The sequence below is a fragment of the Macrosteles quadrilineatus genome, unplaced genomic scaffold (assembly GCF_028750875.1).
Source record: "Macrosteles quadrilineatus isolate MER2022 unplaced genomic scaffold, UCM_ALF_1.0 Scaffold_3__2_contigs__length_128488019, whole genome shotgun sequence".
Classification (NCBI taxonomy): Eukaryota; Metazoa; Arthropoda; class Insecta; order Hemiptera; family Cicadellidae; genus Macrosteles; species Macrosteles quadrilineatus.
The window spans coordinates 74722539-74744248 of NW_026542596.1; the positions used below are offsets into that span (position 1 = coordinate 74722539).

Here is a 21710-nt window from a genome sequence, read left to right on the forward strand (position 1 = left end):
CTTTAATACACTATTAATATGAGTTGAATTTCCCCACAGCAATATTCCATACAGCAAATGGCTTTGAAAAAATGCAAAATAGGCACATCTTACATACTGCGGTGGTACAAAATCTCTTAGCCTCCTAATCAGAAACAATACTCTGGACAACTTACGACTGACACTTTTTATGTGATTCTCCCAAGTTAAACCACAATCTAGATCTATACCTAAAAGGTTGACGCTTACAGACATTGGTTTCTCATTGTCGGGAATTGCACCTAGCCTAAAAACAATTGACTGTGTTTTGTCTGAGTTCATGTTAAACCCATTTACATTAAACCAGTGCTTTGCGTCATTCAAAACTAATGAAGATAATTGAGTGAGTTCCTTTATACTACAATGACTAGTTATGAAAGTTGAATCATCAGCATACATCAGGGATCTACAGCTCAAGTTATCGTCCAGATCATTTATCATTATTAGGAAGAGCACAGGTCCCAGGACCGAGCCCTGAGGAACTCCTGAGGTGACATTCCTCACAGAGGACTTTATCCCTCCAATCTCAACGAACTGTCTGCGCTCTGACATATATGACCTGAAAAATTCCAGCTCTGCGCCACGAATACCGTAGTAGTCAAGCTTGTTGAAGAGTAAGGAGTGTGGAACACAATCAAATGCCTTACTCAAGGGGAGATGCCCAGTTTTTCGGTCAAAAAATTAATTTTTTGTTTATTGCATTGAAAAATTCTTCATCTTTTCCTGATTCAGAAAATATATAATTTTAATATATTTACTACAGTCTAACAATCATAAAAAATAATATAAATAGTACTACACACTCGGTTTTAGTCACAATGGGCTGAATTAGCGTCAATTAAATTTATGTTAGAAATTTAATTTTGTTGAATGGTTGCACTGAATAAATGTTGTTGCTAGGTTAAATAGTCAACAAAAATCTTTTTCTGTTTGTTTTTCTTTCTTCATAACATATGTGTATATAATAATAGTGCTGTTTGTGATGAGGAATAATGTGGCATAGGGTAGGCCTAGGCTTGACTTTAAATGAGTTTTTCCGAAACTGTGTTTTTTAATGTTTAGGTACCATTTTCCAGACTTTTATAAGTACCACTGACTTCAAATTTTTTTCTGTTACTTAGGACATCATGGCCCACAAAGTGTACTAAAAGTTTGCTTCTATGTTTAAAAAAACATTAACAATAAAATTAATTAATATTTGTAAAATAGTGAAAAAAATTATATATTTTAAAAATTTTAATAAAATATGATTTTTTTGGTAGAACATATTTAAATTAGTACAGTTTGTCTTAAATGTCAATACAAATAAGTAGTTAAAATTTGATATGCATAGCTAAAAGGGTTCTTTCTTAAATGGTACCTAAGCAACACGATGTTTACCCATATAAAATGCATTAAATCTAAAAAGTGGGCATCTCCCCTCAAGTCAACTAAGGTCGCCTGAGTAAGGGCTCCTCCTTCAAATGAGTTTAAGACAGACTGTACTAGACACCTAACGGCATCCGTGGCGCATCTGCCGGCTCTAAACCCAAATTGCCAATTTGAAAGTAACCCAAACGATTCTAAATAATTCATTAATTGCACTTTGACAACTGACTCGAGCACTTTTCCCACAACAGAAACCAGAGATATAGGGCGGTAACTACCAGGACTGTCCCTCGGGCCCTTCTTATAAACGGGGACAACTTTTGAAAGCTTTGGATTTTTTTCGACAATTAATACCTGCCTAGGGCTGTATCGGATCTGTCATGTGTTGCGATGCAACTTCAAAAACACATTTGATTTGTTATAACACAGAATCTTATATATTAAAAAAAGTTTGACAAAACTGACAGCTAGCCTGACCATAGGCCTACTACTGGACCAAATTACACGCGGGTTGAACCAAAAGAAGATCCTATATGTGCAGGTTTTATTTTTATTTTGAAAATTATTTGTATTTTTTAGAATATTTATGTTAATTGGGTCAAAAATGGAAATTAAACTTTTCTTTTATGGAGATTTAAAATATGGGCTGGTTCTATACTGTATAGGCTATTTATAGACAAGCATGTTAATTGAAAACCTTTTTCCTCAGCTTCTGTGCATCGAAGGGAAAATCTACGCACTGTTAGAAAGATATTTGCCGGTAGATGTACAGAGTCCCTTTATGAATTAAAATAGTCCCAAAAAATAAGCACAAAAAATTTAATTGGGCCTTATGGGTTGCTATGTTGGTGACAAAATAACAACAAAATTTAAAGAGAAAATCAAAACAAATGAAAGAAATTGCAATCACATGATTTATTTATAGCGTGTGGTGAAAATAGAGAAGTTTGCACAATACATACTTTTCGTCAAGTTTTTGAACACGGGGCGAGCTCTAGTTTGATACTAAAATCTTTAAATAATTAATGGCATTTCAAAATTATACAAATTGTCAATTTTATATCGACCTACAGGAAAGGAGCCTTTAGTGTTAAAAGTGCAAATTAAAACCTCTGGCCAGTTTCTACTCTCAGATTATATCATCATCACCATTCAATATAGGTACTCCAGTGTAGTATACAGGGTGTTTCGAAACTCTCTCCCAAAACTCTGTGGTCGTGTTCCATTGATCAAAACAAACAAAAAATGTCACATAAACATATGCCCTATCTTGCTTCAATTTCCGTCTGTCGGTGTGTATTTTTACATAACTTCCCATAACTTTGGAACCACTTGAGGTACCAGCTTCAAACTTGGTACATGTATGATGACTAATAGGAACCATTCTTTTGCAAAGCATCAAGTTTCTACTTTCTATAAATTCAAAATGGCGGCCATTTTATTTTTTCAAAGCTTAAAAACTCAATAACCATAGGGTTTATAAAAAGGTTTCAAATGACAAATACCCCCGCCGCAGCAAACCTGCAGACTAGGCGAATTTCCATTTGACTGATTGGATTTACACTGAAATGTCTACTTAAAAATAACATTTATTCCCGATTTAAATAGAATTAGTTTAATGAGTAGGTTTGCTGCATCAGGGAGGGTAAAACTGTTTTTTTTTTGTAAAATGTTAGTAGTTAGTAAGAAATAAAAACATTTTCCAAATTTGATCAAAATATGTTCATAAACAAGCAAACTACAACAGTTTACTTATTCTCCATAAGAATAACATGGAAATTTTAAATTTACAATTTTTTTAAATTTTCTCCGTAACCATTAGGCGAATAATAATGCTTCAATATACTAAATTATTTGTTTTTTTAAGCCCTACAAAATGGTTTGGAAAGAAATTGCTAAATTTTTTGTTTTTGGGGTCAAAAATGGGAAAAACCTACTTTTACCCCATAAAACACCCCCGTTCCCATGGTCCGATCATGCTGGATCGCGAACTCGTTCGAATAAACGTAGGTTTACACGTTTGTACCAAATTTCATCAAAATGGGATCATTTTTGCTCGAGTTATTGTGCTAACGGACACATATATATATATATATATATATATATATATATATATATATATATATATATATATATAGTAGCCCTATTTTTATATTTTTCATAAATATATAAATATATATATATATATGTATATATGAATTTGAACAGGTGGTGTTTTTGGCATCTAGGGACCTCAAAACGAAAAAAAAAAACGGTCCCGCGTCCAGGTCTTACTATGAGTACTACGGTAATAGCTTATTCCCTATATGGGAAATTCGCTAAAAGGGTGTAAATTTAATTCCCTTTACAGAAATGTACAATTTGTATAGGGTCATAACACAAATAAGGGGGAAATATAAAATTTTCTAAAGTTAAAACAAAACATTTGGGCAAATTAAAAAAATTAACAGGTATTACCTTTATAAAAATACAATTTTCTCCGTTATTTGTGTAATGACCCTGTAAAAATTGTACATTTCTGTAAAGGGAATCAGATTTCCATTCTTTTGGTCATTTGTAACCTATTTATAAATCATATGGTTTTTGAGTTATAAAGCTTTGAAAAATTAAAATGGCCGCCATATTGAAATTGTAGAAAGTAGAAACTTGATGCTTTGCAAAAGAATAGATCCTATTAGTCATCATACGTACCAAGTTTGAAGTTCGCACCTTAGTCGTTTAAAAGTTATGGGAAGTTATGCAAAAAATACATACACACTGACAGACGGAAAACGAAGCGAGATAGGGCATATGTTTATATGATATATTGTAGAGATTATTCATTGATATATTTTGTTTGCTTTGACCTAAAGAACATGCCCACGGAGTTTCGGGAGAGTTTCAATAGTCAGTAGCTTTCACTGACTAATAACTCACTCCTTTGTAATAAATTACAGTCACTTGCTTTTATTCTAAGATAACTTAAAGATGGTAAAATAGTTTGTCTTTTATCTACCTACTGTATGTACAGACTGTTATTGTTTTTAGATCCTTAACATTTCGGGCTTTCCCCCAAAAAAATCTTGGTTTTTTTTGCGATTTGGAAGCGTCTTTATTGCCTTCGAGGCCTCTTACTTGGTACATCTAAGGAACCTCCAAAATAGGACTCAGAGTGGCAAAATACTCCTGAGTTTGGGTATACACTCCAAAGGTAAGAGAAAGAGGCAACTTAAATGTTATAGCACACTACACTAACTGATATTAGAACCGCCATGTACAAAACTGTCAAAAAGTAGCTGCTTCACCAGAACTCATAAATCCATTTTGAAAATCAGCTGAGAAAAGCCAAATAAAATGGTTAAGGAAGCAATCTAATTGAATTGTCCTTTTTTGTGATCGTGGCATATCAGCTTACTTGATGGGATCATTTAAATGATTTCCCACTAATTGACTAGTAGATAATGTAGAACATTGTAATGTGCTTCTGTTGCAGGGCTGGTGATTCAGGGCTTGGCCTGTATGTGTGTTCGTCATGGTGTCTACTCAAGGAGAGATTAGAATTGGACCGTCTCATCAGGTAACACTACTTATTAAATTTGTTATTGTTATGGTTAAGTTAGTCAAATTGAGGAAATAATGTTTTTTTTATTAATGGTTTAGGGAATCATGAGGAATCAAACTCAAGACTTGTTTATTTTGGCATTTAAATGTTTCAGCTTATTGCTGTTGACCGTAAGATGGTGCTTTTTGTTGATGAAAATATGTTGTAGCCATCTTCAAATGGTGCTCAATGTTCAGATTTGCTAGTAGTGGGTCTAAAAGAAACTTTTTGTTGGAGCCCAAGTATCATTTGTAGTTTAATTATTTTGTAAGCATTAGCAATAGTAAGTTGCCCCAATCAATTTGTTGTCTAGTTTTCTTGGAAGATTTTTAAAACAACATATTCGGTAGGTCCTATGTATCTACAAAAACATAATACAGTAGAACCTTGATAAAAAGACCCTCAATAACAAGACACCCTTGATAACAAGTGAAATTTTTAAATCCCCTTGAATTTATTTTACCCCTAATCACATGTTATTACAAACCTCACTAAGAAGTCAACCTTGATTACAAGTCTAGCTTAATAATCCCCATGAGAATCTTGTTATCGAGGTTCACTGTATTTTTTTTCATGGTGTGTAAGTCTCTGGATCAAAAATTGTAATGTAAAATGGTTTATGTTAGGCCTTTTGCGTCAATCAATCAATCTTCAGGTTGTAGAACATGTTAAATTGGTGTCAATTTTAATGTTGTATTTGTGTATTTCGTGTTTCATAGACACTATATATCTTAACTAACTCATCCACAGAGGAAAACATATTTATTTCAGCTTTCTACAACCTGAAGGTGTGCTCCAGCGGAATGAAACAGCTGTAGTTGTTTTAGCGAATTTCCCATATAGGGAATAAGCTATTACTATATGCTATTAGCTATTAGCTAATAATAGCTATTAGCTATATGTCTTAAAATATCAGTTACAATACCAATCTTCAAAAAAGGGGAAAAAACTGATCCAAATAATTACAGACCGATATCTCTAATCCCAATTCTTTCTAAAATATTAGAACACTGTCTACACCAACAAATTTATTCAAATTTTGAAAAAAATAACTTGTTCTGTGATAGTCAGTTTGGTTTTAGATCAAATTTGTCCACAATCAAGGCCTTGGAAAACATAATCACAGATATTTTTAACAGTTGTGATAGTAAAATTAATATGTCTGCAACTTAAAATTAATCTTGCAATCTGCAAATCAAATTAATTGATTTGGCTAAAGCTTTTGACTCAGTCTCTCATGAAATTCTTATTAAAAAATTGGCTTTTTACGGAGTAGTTGAAAAATCATTAAATCTGTTAAGCTCATATTTGGTGAACCGTTTCCAGCTGGTGCAGGTAAATAATTCAAGATCTAATATGTTAAAAATCAAAATTGGCATACCTCAAGGATCAGTCTTTGGGCCTCTACTTTTTATTGTTTTTATTAATGATTTGCCTTGTTTTGTTCCCTGTAAAACCACTCTTTATGCTGATGATACTACATTCCTCACAAGTGGTCAAAATCTGAACAAAGCGCTTGAAGAACGGGATGGGGTGTTAAAGTTGGCTGAAGAGTGGTTTCGGGGAAATGAATTAAGGATTAACAACTCAAAAACAGAAGAAATTCATTTTAACCTTAGAATAAATTCTAATGACAATAAATCAGTAAAATTGCTAGGAATCCATATTGATCAGAAGCTGAATTGGATTGAGCATACAAACTTTTTATGTAGTAAATTGGCTAGAACTGTATTTTTATTTAACAAATTAAAGAACAATGTAAGTGAACAAATTATTCTAAATTGTTACTACGCATTTTTCCATTCTCACCTACAATATGGTGTTCTCTTATGGGGTAACTCTGTAGGAGCCAAAACCGTTTTCAAATGGCAAAGGAAAGCAGTCAGGTGCATTAGAGGAACAATGCCCAGGGAAGATTGCAAAGCAGATTTTAAGGCCCTAAATATCCTAACCCTTCCATCTTTATAAATTTTAAATTGCTTATTATACGTAGAAGAGAATATAGACCAGTATAGCATCCGATCTGACATACATAAACATTACACAAGAAATAGCCATCATCTCAACTTACCACTTACAAGACTTACACTTACACACAATAGCTACAAATATCTTAGTATACAATTTTTTAATAAATTGTCCCCTTCTGCAGTAACGATTCCAATAAAAAAATTCAAAACAGTCCTTGATTCATGGTTAAAATTAAAATGTTTTTACTCTGTAGATATGTTCTTGTCCTTGGAGGTTTTAGATATAAATAAGTTTTTAAATAATTTTTTTAAGATCAAGCTTCCTGTTATTTATTCTATGACTATGTTTAATGCTTTAATGATAAGATGCCATTTGACAATGTCAATTGCTTTTGTAGAGCTGAAAGACAATAAAAAGATTTGATTTACCGTAGTACTCATGGTAAGACCTGGACACGGGACTGATTTAGTTTTTTGTTTTGAGGTCCCCAGAGGCCAAAAACACCATCCGTTCAAATTTATATATATATATGTGTCTGTTAGCACGATAACTCAAGCAAAAATGATCATATTTTGATGAAATTTGGTATAAGCGTGTAAACCTACATTTATTTGAACGAGTTCGCAAACCAGCATGATCGGACTATGGGAACCCGGTTTTTGGGATAAAAAAACCTTTTTCCCATTTTTTCACCCTAAAACCACAAAATTTCACAATTTCTTTCCAAACCATTTTGTAGGGCTTAAAAAAACAAATAATTTAATATCTTGAAGTGTTATTGTGCGCCTAAGGGTTACGGAGAAAATTACAAAAAATTGTTACCTAATATAAAATGTCCATTTTATTCTTATAGAGAATAAGTCAACTGTTGTAGTTTGCTTGTTTATAAACATATTTTGATCGAATTTGGAAAATACATTAACATTTTACAAGATACAAAAAAACCACATATTTACCCTCCCTGTTGCAGCAAACCTAAGTACTCGTTAAACTAATTCTTTTTAAATAGGGAATAAATGTGATATTTTTAAGTAGGCATTTTAGTGTAAATACAATCAGGCTAATGGAAATTCGCTTAGTCTGCAGGTTTGCTACGGCGGGGGTATTTAACTACATCACAGATCGATTGACGCAAAAAAAAACATAAACCATTTTCTATATATGCATTTTTTTATCTTGTAAGGTAACAATGCAACCCCTGGTCTTGCTATTACCTTGTCAAAACGTGAGAAATCATTGTCCACCATCAGCCCAATGACAAAAAGGCCTATCGGTGTCTGTGTTCAAAATATAATATATCCTTCTCACGATCAAGAGACATTTAAACAGAAAGACTTTATCTCAGTAGATTCATTTGTGTCTGTGACTGCTATAGTGTTAATGTTGCATAGGCACGTCTCCCAGAATATCGCACCACAGTAAGCAGTGCAGGTGATCCGGAGTTGAGCAAAGAACGAGAGGAGCTAAGATGGCTGCCGGCCATGGCACTAGACGGAGACCTGCTCATGTACTTGCGCGCAGCTCGATCTATGGCTGCGTTTGCGGGCATGTGTGACGGCGGGTCTGCGGACGACGGCTGTGTGGCCGCCAGCAGAGACGATACCACCATCAACGCTCTTGATGTTGTGAGTTTGTTTTCAGATGTTTTGTTTTAAGTTTCATTAGTTTAGTAGAAAAGCAAAAAGCAACTCTGGTGTCATCTCGCTTGATATGTGGGTTAGACGTAACTACTCTTTCTGTATGGTGTGTTATTATAATTTTCAAACCATCTGTTTTAACTTTCCTTGTTTCCCGGTTCGAAAGTTTATAATCTTTTTTTTTTCAGAAAAAATCTATTGAATGGTTTTTATGCATTTAAATTGTTGTACAGATCTAAATGCATCTTTGCAGACTGTGCGCTAAGAAACAAATTTAATTTGTAATTTTGAAAAAAAAAATAATTTTGTTAAAACAAAATAAATTGTTTCTAGTTTTTAAAAATTTTAAATAGATTGATTCTTTTAAATAGGTAATATTTTTAGGCTAGAACAAGTTAGAAATCTTAGATGGAATTTAAGTGTCCTTGCACAAATTGTAATTGTAGTAAAAAAATCATCGCCTTAACATCGTTTAAATATCTAAAAGAAATAATGCAAGATGTAAGGAAATAGTCAAAAGATAATCCTAATAATAAATATTAAACCTCCAATCATTTATTTTTCATCCATTTTCTACCTTAATGATGATTTTTTTTTATTAGTGATAATCTTTTGGAATAATTATTTATCTATAAATTGTTGATGTGAGATGACTATTTCTTAGGATACCGTTACTTGATTTATGTAAGCCTACTTATTCCTAATTGCACTTTAACTGCTGGATTTGTGTTTTCAGCTTCACGATTCAGGTTACGACCCAGGAAAAGCTTTACAAGCACTAGTCAAGTGTCCTGTTCCCAAAGGAATTGATAAAAAGTGGTGCGAAGAAGAAACGGTAAGTTTATAATAATAAATAGGCAATAAACATGCAGTAATTACCTCTGAAATAAAGATTCGTGATTTTCGTAATTAGTTATTTAGTAATAGAAATGATTTTGGTTGGCTAATGCTAAATATTAGAAATAAAGAAAAACAAAATTAGCTTGACCTAAACCTCAAATTGACCAAAGTAAGATTAGTATAACCTCAAACAATTACTTTGGTTTTGGAATTTTTTCTACCAAAAGGATAGAGTTTAGGTAAGTTACCTTAACCAGCTACACAATTGAGGTAACATAACATCTAATTGATATTTCATCCAAATAAAATGATTTGAGAGCAGATTGTTATATATTTTTCAAACAATAAAAAATCCTTATTTAGCCTAGTGAAAGGTTTGTAAGCTGAAATAAAAGTTTACAAGATGAAACTTGAGTAACAAAATTCAATTCTTAAGTTAACAACATTGGCATTAACATATTCGCTGCTGACCGCTAGATGCCGGGACAGCGTCAGGAGCTGAACTAAGGCTCGGCCGCTGCGTGACATTGCCACCGATACACTGAATTACAGTAAAAACAACAGTAGATATACAGGATGGCAATGTTCTCCAATAAAATTGGCTTTGGACATAGTACTAAGTGATTCTGATAGATAGCAGCACTACCCAGGTTGCAGTCGGTAAAGTAGTGTCGCTATCTAGCAAGAAAGAAATGGGACAAAGCCCTGTTCCAAACGACCCTAGTGGTGATTTTGAGAAACTATATTTTTTATTGTCAGAAAAGTAGGCCTACGTCCCCACGAGCTGGAAAGAAATATAGGACACTTGTGACGAGCTGGCTTATCCATGGAAACGTTAAACAACAATGAACGTTGACGTTCCTAGCTCCTGGCGCCGTGGCCCGGCTGACGTTCCGGAACGTCTGTAGCAGCGAACGTGTTAACCTAGGAAATTTATTGCCTTTCATTTTTTTTCTTCATAGTCAATCATGATTTTCTTTTCCAGAAACGCTTTGTGAAAGGATTACGGCAGTTCGGCAAGAACTTCTTTCGGATTCGAAAAGACCTGCTGCCTCACAAAGACACTGTAAGTTTCTTTAAAATTTGCCAATTTTTGGTAATATAAAACACACAGTGTTGTTTTGACAAATCTATCTCATCTTTATCACCAGTTCCTGCATGCTTGTCTTTATAGGTAAAGCCCCCTTCTTGTGTACATCAAATCCTTTTATGTTATAAAGTTTTGTAATTATAAAAAACTCAATCTGTCTACTTAATACAGTAAGGGTTTTCAAAGTAACATCCCTTTTCAGCTGTCCTACTTAACTGATTTTTAAGAATAAGGTGTAATTTTAAAGCTTATGATCTAGCAGAGGAACGAATGGTAACGAAATGGTTATTTCATTTAGGGCGTCACTCCAGCGTTTGATTTGTATCTACGGCTTGCTTTTGAAGATTCAGTGATGCTGACCAACTTTCTTTATAACGGTTTAAATATGATCAACTGATCCTTCTGTTGAATGTTAAACACAGTCGGATTGTCAACAAGACATAACAGTTTATGGTAGATTTTTAATAGGCAACTTTTTTATAGTTATTATAACCTGATTTAGGAAGGTAAATCACTATTTATGGTGTGGATCTAAATGTGTTGTAAATTAGCCTAGTAGTTTTATTCACCCAATAACTGTTTTAAACAAGCGTAAAATTTGAAAAGTAAAAGAGAATTGCATTGTTTGTTTTGCCTCTGAAACAGGGTTTGAGGCTTATTAAAATGTGCAAATTGTGCAAAAGAGTCCTACTTTCCTACTTTATTGGGTCAATGTAGGCCACTATTATGTAAGATTTTGAGAGTGAATATTGTTTATTGACTCACACAAAATGGAAAAAGTAAAAATATTTTTGTGCTTACAGTCAGAGTTAGTGGAGTTCTACTACCTGTGGAAAAAGACTCCCGGTGCTACCAACAACCGGCCGCACCGGCGCAGACGCCAAGGTTCTCTCCGGCGCAACCGGAACACACGTCAGACCCGCGGCGGTACACCTCATAATAACAGTCCCTCATCTCAGGACACAAACGGTAAGTCGGCCTATCTTTAATAAACCTTTAGAGCGCGGAAGTCTTCAACCATGTGACTGAAACAAGTATTATTGATTCTAAATATTGAGTTGAGTAGAGTAGGGTAGAAAATAACTCTAAATTTTACCTACTAGCTATGAAAGACAACTTACAGTTCCTTATTATTATACTCTTTGTATGATATACATTCAAATCTGTTTGTGAATATAGGTGTTCAAACCCACAAGTTAAAGCATTATTGAATAAAAAACAGTTGTTGAAAAAGTTTACATATTAAACCATGTGTAAGCCATGTCACCTGTTACCATGTAAATCTTAAATTTTTTGGGCAAAACGTAAATTGAACTAGGCCTACCTCATAAGTTTGGATGTAAATAAAAGCCAATAAGGGTCTAAGTACTTATTATTTACAAATAGTTTTCAAGGCTAGAGAACGATTTTTTTATTTTTTTCTAATTTTTTACTGAAAGTAGAAGCTACAACGGAAAAGCAATATTTGTTCAATCATATATATTGTTACAACTAATTCTACAGTGCATGTAAACACTCTCTTAATTTATTTTGTAATCTAGTCATGGTTTCTGCGATTCATGGGACTTCATGGAACAGACTATGACAAAAGGACACTTAGTACAAGACTCTTATGTAGGGGAGTTGGTTGACATGCTGATTATGCCTTTAACAAATATTTGTTAGCTTTACACTATATAAAATTTCAACACCTTATATAATACAATTTATTTTTGTAGCTACCGGTGGATCCAGACCCTCACCTAATCCAAAGGAGCAAGGTACGACGTTAGATATTTTCAATTTTTCAAGGTTAAAAGCAAGTTTAAAAGTATTGTAATACGTTGTTAGAATTATTTAATAAGTTACACTGTTTAAGTGATTGTTTACCCATGGTATTTAATTATTACAGGTATCGGTATATCAACGACACTACATTATTACACAGTGATTGAAGTTAATACAGGTGTTTCACATTTTCAATAATAGCTGTGACCGAGAACAGCTATTTAAATACTCCTAGTGCTACATCCACATTTTTTTATTCAAAAGGGTGCTTAAAAACCCCAAAATATATTTTTGGTCCCATGTCATTAATAGAAATTAAATGTAGGTATGTATCAAAATTGACTAAATTAATTTGGAGCTGGCATATTGATTAGTTATCAATGTGTAAAAAATAGCTGTTTGACAACATTCGATGTATATTTTAATCGATTAAGCTATACGGTTTACTTCTTTGTGATAGCTTAATTTATTCTGGAGCTAATGAATTTTAACTTAGTTTAAAATAAAAATATAAATATTACCTATGACTTGGTTCGACATTACCTTTTACAGAATTTTTAAAACAGAAATTGCATCTATTACAAATTTTTACTAATGACTTTAATTTTAAAGTTTTTAATGGGTTATTATACAGGAAAGACAATTGTATAGTAAGGATTTTTTGAAAAGGAATAGAGTTCATCTAGCTTAAACCTGAGAAAGTTAGAGTCCAGGGGCTGATAGGTAAACAAAAAAAGAACACAAAACATTTAAGACAGATATTTCGTTCTGATGTAGGACTTGGCTCAGGGAGTAGGTTGAAGAGAAGTGTCAGTTTGAGGAAATACTGGAAATACATCAGGACGAAATATCAGTCTTATGTTATATCAGTTTTTTAAATATATCAGTTTTTTAAAGGAAAAAAGCATCTTGGCTTTAAAATTGTTATGGAGGAGAAAGGAAGGATACACAACTAACTCACTTGAATAAAGAGTCCCAGGAGGTCAATAGAACACATAAAAAGTACACATTAAACTGATATTTCGCCACTTTCAGGGGCTTCTTTAGAGGTAAAAGGTAGAATGGCAGTTACAGTTCTGGCACCGTTTAAATTGTCTGAACTGTACAGTTTAATGTGTACTTTTTATGTGTTCTATTGACCTCCTGGGACTCTTAATTCAGGTGAGTTAGTTGTATCCTTCCTTTCTCCTCCATAACAGTCTTATTTTGTATTATTTTATATTTTATTGTTTACCTATTAGCCTGTAGACTCTGATTTTGGATCAGTGGTCAATGGACAGTGACCAAAATGTAGGCCTAATCCTCAATATATAGGTCAAGTCTCAATAAAATATGTAAAGATTAGCATGAAATAATCATGCTGTTTATCTCTATTAAAAATAATATATAACTCTGAACTAATCAACAAATTTACTGGAAAATTATTCCATAAAAATTAGGTTTAATTGGTTGCTACTTAAAAAAAAAAATTTTTTTGTGTAGGCTAAATTTAGGGATATACAGGTTCTCTTGATTTTCCATATCAATAATCTGTGTAACTGTTGTTACTGTTTTATAATTTTAGTTTTAGACTATTTCAATATTGAAAATGAATCTTAGCCTTAGTCTATTGTTCTGTGATTAGAGTATGGCAGAAAATATATTTAATTTTAATTTAGTCTTTTTGTTTGGACACAATCATTACTCTGGTTACTTTGATCACGAGATCAAATTGTGTCTGTACGCGTGAGGTAATCTTTTTGTTGCTTTGTAGGAGAAGGCAGCTCGGGTAGTGAAGAGGAGAATTCAGAAGACGATTCAGACTCCAGAGATCAAAGCATTAACCGCTGCCAGCACTGCTTCGCCACCAGTCAGTATTTAACTTTAAAGCTGTTTAGTTTAATGTAGTTAATTTTAAACCGTAAATTGATACTATCCAGTAAAGATAAAACTTCTACCTACTAGAGGGGAGCGTTATTAAACGTAATAGGTGCGAGTCCCATGCCTCACTTTAAGTTTAAGTTTCCTAAAATGATTCACTCGCTTAGCTTAGTCAAGAGGTGTTAGGTTAATGAGACATAAGACTGCTTAAGGATGTTACTCAACGTGTAATGAACAAAAATTAAAATTTAGAAAAACAACAAAAGTTACAAACTGTTACAACAGCAAAAGAAAACTATGAAAAGGCAAAAAACAACAATAATAAAATAAATTAATTTACGACGTTAAATTTACAAGAAAAGAAAATCAATTGAAAATTTAAAAGAATTAGTTACTGACAAATTACATGACTTGTATGTTTGACAAAACTTTAGTTATATATTTTATTCTTTTTACATACTGTTAATTGTCCCAGAAGCACACGCACCGATACACGCACTCCCAAACTCCCCATCTTCTTTCTCCGGTGGCCCGTGGTGATCTCCCCGATGTTTTCCTTCAGATCCTCCAGCTCCAAGAGTCTTGACCCCTCCATCTTCTTCATTAGCCCTTCTCATTGGCTGATTACCGATAGGGTGTGTGGCTTATAGGTTAACGATGTTTCTTGGAAGTCAGCCCTACCGGTCATCGCCTAGCTCACATCAGCTGGGAAAGGAATTTGTAAATCGATGCTCATGCTACTGTTCAACTCTGTTCACACCAACTGGTCGACTAAGTGTAATGTGAACAGAGTGTCTGCATAGATGAGCACCGTGGGTACGGGGTTAATCCCCTTTCTTACATAGGATAAATAATAGTATTACTGAAGTTTTACCCTGGCAATATTTTATTGACATAATGCAATTATATTAGCAATGTAATCTGAACGGTTTAAATAGTAAATTAAATAATTATCTCGCAGATCGGAATATTTTCAGAAAATACAAAAATGTTCTGTCCGCACTGAAGCCACTTTCCCACGCATTCAATCACTTGTAAGTGCTGCCAATCCATGTATTTTTTAAAACAAAACATCTCTTGCAGTAAAAAATTGTATTTGCATGGTTCTTTTAAAATCTCAATTTCATAAAATATGTCATTGTTTGCGTAGGTAGTCAGTTATTAAACTATTAATAGGGGAAAAATATATTAAAATTCAATATCTTGTTTACTGACTTGCAATGTGTTTAACGTAGGTTCAAGGGAGCTGGCCGTCTGTGGCCCCAAAAACCCTACCCTGGTGTGTGAGCAGTGTCGCCAACACTATACAAAGAACGGATCACTGCCCAAAGAACGGTCGGATGCGCCTTACCTGTTCCGGCCCGTGCAGACAGACTCTCCCGACGGCTCTCCTGGCCGAATGAGGACCCGCAACAAGGCTAAGGAAACTGTGAGTACCTATAAATGTTAGTTAGTTCTTAGAGATACTGTATAGGTCTACACTGGAACTGAGGATATTAGTAGAAGTGCCAATTTGTGTGTATTTAATTGTGTAAGGTTTTGGTTAAGATGTCTCAAATTTATGCTCTTAATCTTATCTAAAGCTAGGTTATGGAATTCAAAATTAGGTTCAAAAATTTTAAATCAGCTACCCAATCTAAAATGAGAGAAACTTATCTTGTAATAGCGAAAAGGTTGGTGATTTGATGATTTTATTTTTTATTGTTTTATTCCGAACTTGCATTTCTAAAGGAAGAGTATTTCCCCCAATATATGCAAGAAACAGTAACAACAAATTGTATTTAAATTAACTATCACAAATTTGTCCCTATTAAAAATAGATTCCTAGTCTTATCTGTATACAAAGAGGGAAATTTGTGCAATAAATTAATAGCAAATGAGAAATTGAAAAAAATTGACAAATAGATTTTTGTCCTAATCCTATTTTTTCTTGACAAATGTACAATGCATGGTCAAATTTAGCCTACTTTAATCAACTTTTGAGGAAGAGTGTTAATGTATTTCAACCATAAATATTTCTCCTCATTAAACAACCCAGCTATTTTGTTACCCTGCATAGTCAGAACATGTGTATGTGCGGTGGAGTATGTGCGGATGTGTATGTTTAGCCGACCAAGGGCACGGGCGCTTGTGGCAGACCCAAACGCAGCAGTGGCAGTAACACTCCGGACCCGGAGGTGGACAAGAAGTCCGGCGGCAGTAGCTCGGGACAGAGAAGCAACTCACCCGGCGGGGCTAAGAAACGGGTACAGCACAAGCGCATGGCATGTCGCACCTTTGTGTTCGCCAGAGGGTGTTCCATCTCTTAAACCCTACAATTTGTGTAGAATTTGTGTGTTGTGGATGTTCCTTTATCCCCGCTGAAAAAATATCACTAGGCCTAAATATTCAAGTAAATTGTAAAAAACTAAGCGAACCTCTAAATTTACAGAATACTTGTGTTCACAACGAATTAAATGATCAAAAGTGTGGTTTTCCCAATTTTCAAACCTTATTACAAAAATTTGCTAGTTAAAATTAAGATATTTGATGCTTCAACCAAGTTCGAATTTCAAATAATTTTCAACATTGCTATTTCATTCTTCTTATGATTTTGTCAAATTCTGAAGATAAAAGTACCGTACAATAAAATCTGGTTGTGGTGTTGTCAAGTTGTAGAATGTTGTTTTTGATTTGTTTTGTAAATTTAAAGAAATCAGAAGAGAATGTTTTGTTCCTAAAATATGTAACATGTAACTTAATACGCCAACCAAGGAAATCATTGGTTTTCAGCAGACCTCGATGTACTTGGTATCTTATGTCTCTAATTCAAACAGTATTTTTAACTCGCCTAAGTCTATATAGGCAAAAAGTTCATTAGTACTTTAAATTATAATGAAATATAAACGGGATTGTAATGGTGGTTTTTGGACTGGATGAAGTCATTAAAACTTTTTGCTATCTAAAATTGTCTTAAGCTATTCATAAACAAAACTTTTGAATTGTGTTTTTTATCTTTTTAAAGCATGCTGATTTTGTTATTGATTTATTTCTTTGTTTTTGATTACCGAAATTTTTTTATGTTAATGATGGCAGATTGAAAATAAATTATCTTAAGGATCTGATTGTAACATAACATGCATTCTTTAATTTTTAATAAAAGTTTTGGTCAAAATATTTGAATTAATAAAATGTTGCAAAATGATTTCTTAAGATGTTAACATATTTTACAAATTTGTCCATCCTTGTAAGTTTCAATTCCTTGGTGTTGCATGTATAAATCCTGGGTCTTATTTTATATTCTCCTGATAGATACTCCTAAACCCTTTCATTTTTGTGTTGTTACAAAATACAAGGGAAACTAGTACAATAATGTTTTATCAATTATTCTGGATTATTGGTAGTCACATTAATATACTATGTTTAATGTAAGTTAATTGGACATAACAATGGAATCAGTTAAACAAAATTATAATACATTTGTTTGGTTCTTGTATGTAAATATTCCGATTATTTTTGGACGTGAATTCTTTGTAGACTGTTTTAAAAACTTATTTAACTATTTTCATTCGCTCTGTTTTCTTTCCAACAAAAAATATGTATATTAGGACAATTTCAAAAGGAGTCAACTATTCATTTATTTGGTACCGGTAACTGCATAACAATTTTAAATGTTTACTAGATTTTTGTAAGAAAGTAGTCAAGCTGAATTTAGGTTTTCTATTAGACAAGGCTAAAATTTATTATATATTTTTTTGCTAATAAAAGATGTTGAAATTAAATTAAATTTAAATATAAAATAAAGGTAGGCCTATAGTCCAAACGGCAATAGTTTACACCATAAACTTGAGTACAATAAACCTACTTATGAAAAACCTTGAACTGTACCAACAAATACTCAGTGAAACAACACTCTTGCCAGTTCAGTAATTGTTGTATGTGTGTGTCCTTACCCGTGCTTCCTCTCTTGTGTACATACACTAGTGTCATAACTTATGTTGTCGATAGTTTTAGTGGTGCAAGCTGTACCATGCTAAACACTAGTAGAGCAAGTTGTCTTGTTTGTACACTCGTTGTTTCTTTGTGTTTGGTGTAACATTTTCTGTAGATAGTGGTTAGGGTCAGGTATTTCAGTGTGTCACAAAAAACTGATTTGGTTTACGTAAATTAATAAAATATTTCTATCATGTTTAGTTTTCAAAATACAAAACTTTTAATTGTTTTATCAGAATCATTATTTGATTGCTTCTATAAAAAATTAGGGTTGTCAAAATAGTAGTATGAAATATCATTCTCTTTATCTGGATGTGTATTATTTGTTGTTGATTTTGTATATCTCGCATGTGCATGTGATTGTATCGGCTGTTTTCTTTGTGTGTGTGTGCTATATGTCGTAAGTGTAATGTTGGTAGCATTTAAGGCTCAAAATTATTATTAGAAATCTGTTAAAGAGATGCTTTACAACACAAATGATAGTAATATAATAAAAATATGATTAATAGTAGGCCTACTTAATTGAAAACAAATAACATTGTATGGAAAAAGTCAATAGCAATACTAATATATATATTTTTTTAATTTTTTTTTTTCAATTAAAATTTGGAAGAATGATTTTTCCAAGTTAGCAGAGTAGTCTAACAAGAAAATAAATGTGAAGAATGAATTTGATATCACGCTATTGTAAAATATATCTCTCTTGACGTAGTGTTGAGAGGTTAAACTTGAATTACTTAACATCTGTAAAACTAATTAAATTGGTAACTGAAAGATTGGTTCCTTCAAAACAAGTTATTTTACAGTAGGTCTTTTGTCTGTTTCAGTTGTGTGTTGACAAAATAAAAACGGAGTCATCAAGTAAGCCTCGGAAGCGGCCTCCCACCGAGGCGGAGGGCGAGGAGGAGACAAAGCGCAAGAGAGAGCGACCAGACAGTCCCTCGGAGAGTGTGACCTCGGACAGCGGATCTGTGGTGGACGAGAGTGAGACTACAGAGCCAGCTAACCTGGACTTGGGCGAGAGTAACCCTCCGTGTGAGACTGCGGCAGACGACAATATGCCAGCTGGCACAGTCAAGGAGGAGGAGGACGCGCCTCCACCACCCTCCCCACTCTCAGAAAACTCTCAACTACCTGTTTTCAAAGTGGAAGACTGCAACGTTGTATTCAACGTGGGAGTGCCTAAGAAAGAGCCTTTGGAAACACCGGTTAGTGTCAAAGAAGAGCAAAACAGTGAGTGTAATCCGACAACAGAAAATCAGACATTCAACCAACCCCAACCCCCTTCACCACCAGTGCCAGAAGAGGACGTGAAAATTAAAATTCCAGACATTAAACCTAAAACAGACGACAATTTCTTTTCATTATCGGTTCTCTCGGATAGAGTCATCGATCCACCGGGATCCGGGCCTCTGCCGAAAGCCTTTGATGAGATCCCGATGCCTGGAAAATTGAGTGTGAAACGAGAAGGGTTGTTCGAACCTGTGAAAACTGAGAGTGTGATAGTTCCGATGATTGCGCCGGTAGAGAATTTCGTGCCCAAGGAGGAGATGAATGACTCTCCTCCACCGCTTCAGACACCTGCAGAACAGCGGACAATTACGACACAATCACAGACTGTGACGATTAAACCTGAGGCTAATGAAGACTCCATGTCAAATGAGACATCAGGACCCTCTGCAGCAGACCTCACAGCTCCCACTCTCTCACCCCTACCTTTGACTGCCTACGCACCCAACTCTCCGAGACAGCCTCCTCCGGACACTCATCATGATGATAAGTCTGGCATTATCGTCCCAGCATTCTCTGTTGCTTCAGAAGAAAAACCGACTCTAAACATACCGTCAGTCCCATCCGGATTGTCTGGCCCCAGCCCGTTCTCCTCCTTCTACCATCCCCATTTTCATCCTCATCAAGGGAAAATGAACCCTTCGCCGCCTTCGTACTTGGGCTCTGGACCACAAAGTGAACCTCAAAACTTAAAAATCAAACAAGAAGTTATTCCTCCAGACTCAATACAACCCTCTTCTGACCCCTTGCAGTCTCTCAAGGAAGTTAAAGTTCCTGGTTACTCCAGTTCATCCTCAATTTCTCAACCACTGATGCCAACATCAATGCCACCAAATTCCCAAGCAGATCTGAATACCACCTCACAGTCCTCTTCTCCCTTTCAAAGTGTTGGTCCCAGTGTGGATAGTATAAAGAAAGAGCCGGAAAGTTTCCATCCGATTCGAACTAATACACCTAGCAAAAGTCCTTCTGTCAAGCCGATAGAAACCACTCCCATAGCTTCTCCCGCTCCTCGGTCTTCCTCCACTCACACCCCTCCTTTCCCCCCTCCACCTCCTCCGGTATCACACAGTGCGACAAATCTCATCGCTCCGTCACCCACTTCAGGGAACCCTCCGAGTTCACTTCCTCAGCCGATGCATCCTTCACAGCAACCTTCCCCTCTGAGTAGAGTCTCCCCCGGCCATCTAGCTCATCCTCACGCCTTTGTTCCTGCCATGCCTCATCCCCATCACGCTCTTATTCACCACCCACTGTTTGCCGCCGCAGCAGCTCACGCGGCCGCAGTACACCACAGTCCGTATCACCCGCATCACCCCTACGGATATCCACCGTACCCCTTCTCCTATGGACCCTACCCCATCCCGCAGCCCGTGCCTCCTCCCCAGAAGAGGGACAGTCTCGAGACGACCATGATGACGTCTCATCACTCCAGTGTGACTACCAGGTCCTTGAGGGAAGTAGAGACACGTGAGGAGAGCAATCACCACACGACACAGGAGATCACTCAGACTCATCACCACTCTACGAGTCACCACTCCTCCGTACATCACCATGGGGGAGAGAAACAGCCTCTGACCATCAGTCACTCCACCACCTCCAGCAGCTCTGCTAGTGTACAGCACAAGATCAACTCTACCAAGAGAGGCACCAGCCCAGCCGCCACACAGGTTAGATATATACATATAGTTTCTTTGTAACGTCTGCCAACCTAAAGAAACAAGCTGCTATACCCGTGCTTTGCAACGGGAAGAAAATGTGACCTACAGAGCTATTAAAGTAATTCTGATGTGTGTTTTAAAATACTGCAACTCTATGATTTAGTTTGAAAATATAAACTGATTTAAAAGTGTAAACCTACTTACTTTCAAACTCCTACTTTTTATGTTAATAGATCCAAAAGTATATGACAACATACCTTAGTGTAGTAACAGCATCAATTGCTTCATATTGATGCTTCACGAATGACATGTTTTACCATAATTCTTCAACTTTAGTCAAGCCTCTTTACATGTAGCTAACTATATAAATTACAAAATGAAACTTTGAGCAATACTTTACAAAACGTATACAACCTTTCTTTAAAACCAAACATAACCCTCCTAAATCTACATAAAGCTTCACAAACATCTTTTTCAAGTAAATAAACAAACACCAGTTCATTGTACTGACCAGCTGTTTCATTATCTAAATTAAATTAAATCATGTAAACTTTGAAAGCATGCCAGGCGTAGCCCTTTGGAAATCGGCCTGTGGGGCAGAGCCCTTAGGAAATTCGTCCATATCAATACTTTTCGGCAAATCTACACACTCTAAG

The 21710-nt window shown here is 34.9% G+C and overlaps 1 protein-coding gene across 5 annotated transcripts in view; it reads left to right on the plus strand.

Annotated features, from left to right (window-relative positions):
- Positions 1 to 21710, plus strand: part of LOC128988498 (arginine-glutamic acid dipeptide repeats protein-like) — a 47558-nt gene that overhangs the window by 7319 nt on the left and 18529 nt on the right. For 4 of the 5 annotated variants that reach the window (XM_054409835.1, XM_054409837.1, XM_054409838.1 and 1 more), the window contains exons 2-11: positions 4859 to 4942; positions 8329 to 8562; positions 9311 to 9409; positions 10400 to 10480; positions 11308 to 11473; positions 12223 to 12264; positions 14025 to 14120; positions 15367 to 15560; positions 16240 to 16377; positions 18931 to 21063. In XM_054409835.1, the coding sequence (XP_054265810.1) occupies positions 4898 to 4942; positions 8329 to 8562; positions 9311 to 9409; positions 10400 to 10480; positions 11308 to 11473; positions 12223 to 12264; positions 14025 to 14120; positions 15367 to 15560; positions 16240 to 16377; positions 18931 to 21063 (3228 nt within the window). In that variant the 5' untranslated portion in view covers positions 4859 to 4897. The remainder of the gene's footprint in view (positions 1 to 4858; positions 4943 to 8328; positions 8563 to 9310; positions 9410 to 10399; positions 10481 to 11307; positions 11474 to 12222; positions 12265 to 14024; positions 14121 to 15366; positions 15561 to 16239; positions 16378 to 18930; positions 21064 to 21710) is intronic. The other variant, XM_054409839.1, reaches the window with a different exon arrangement.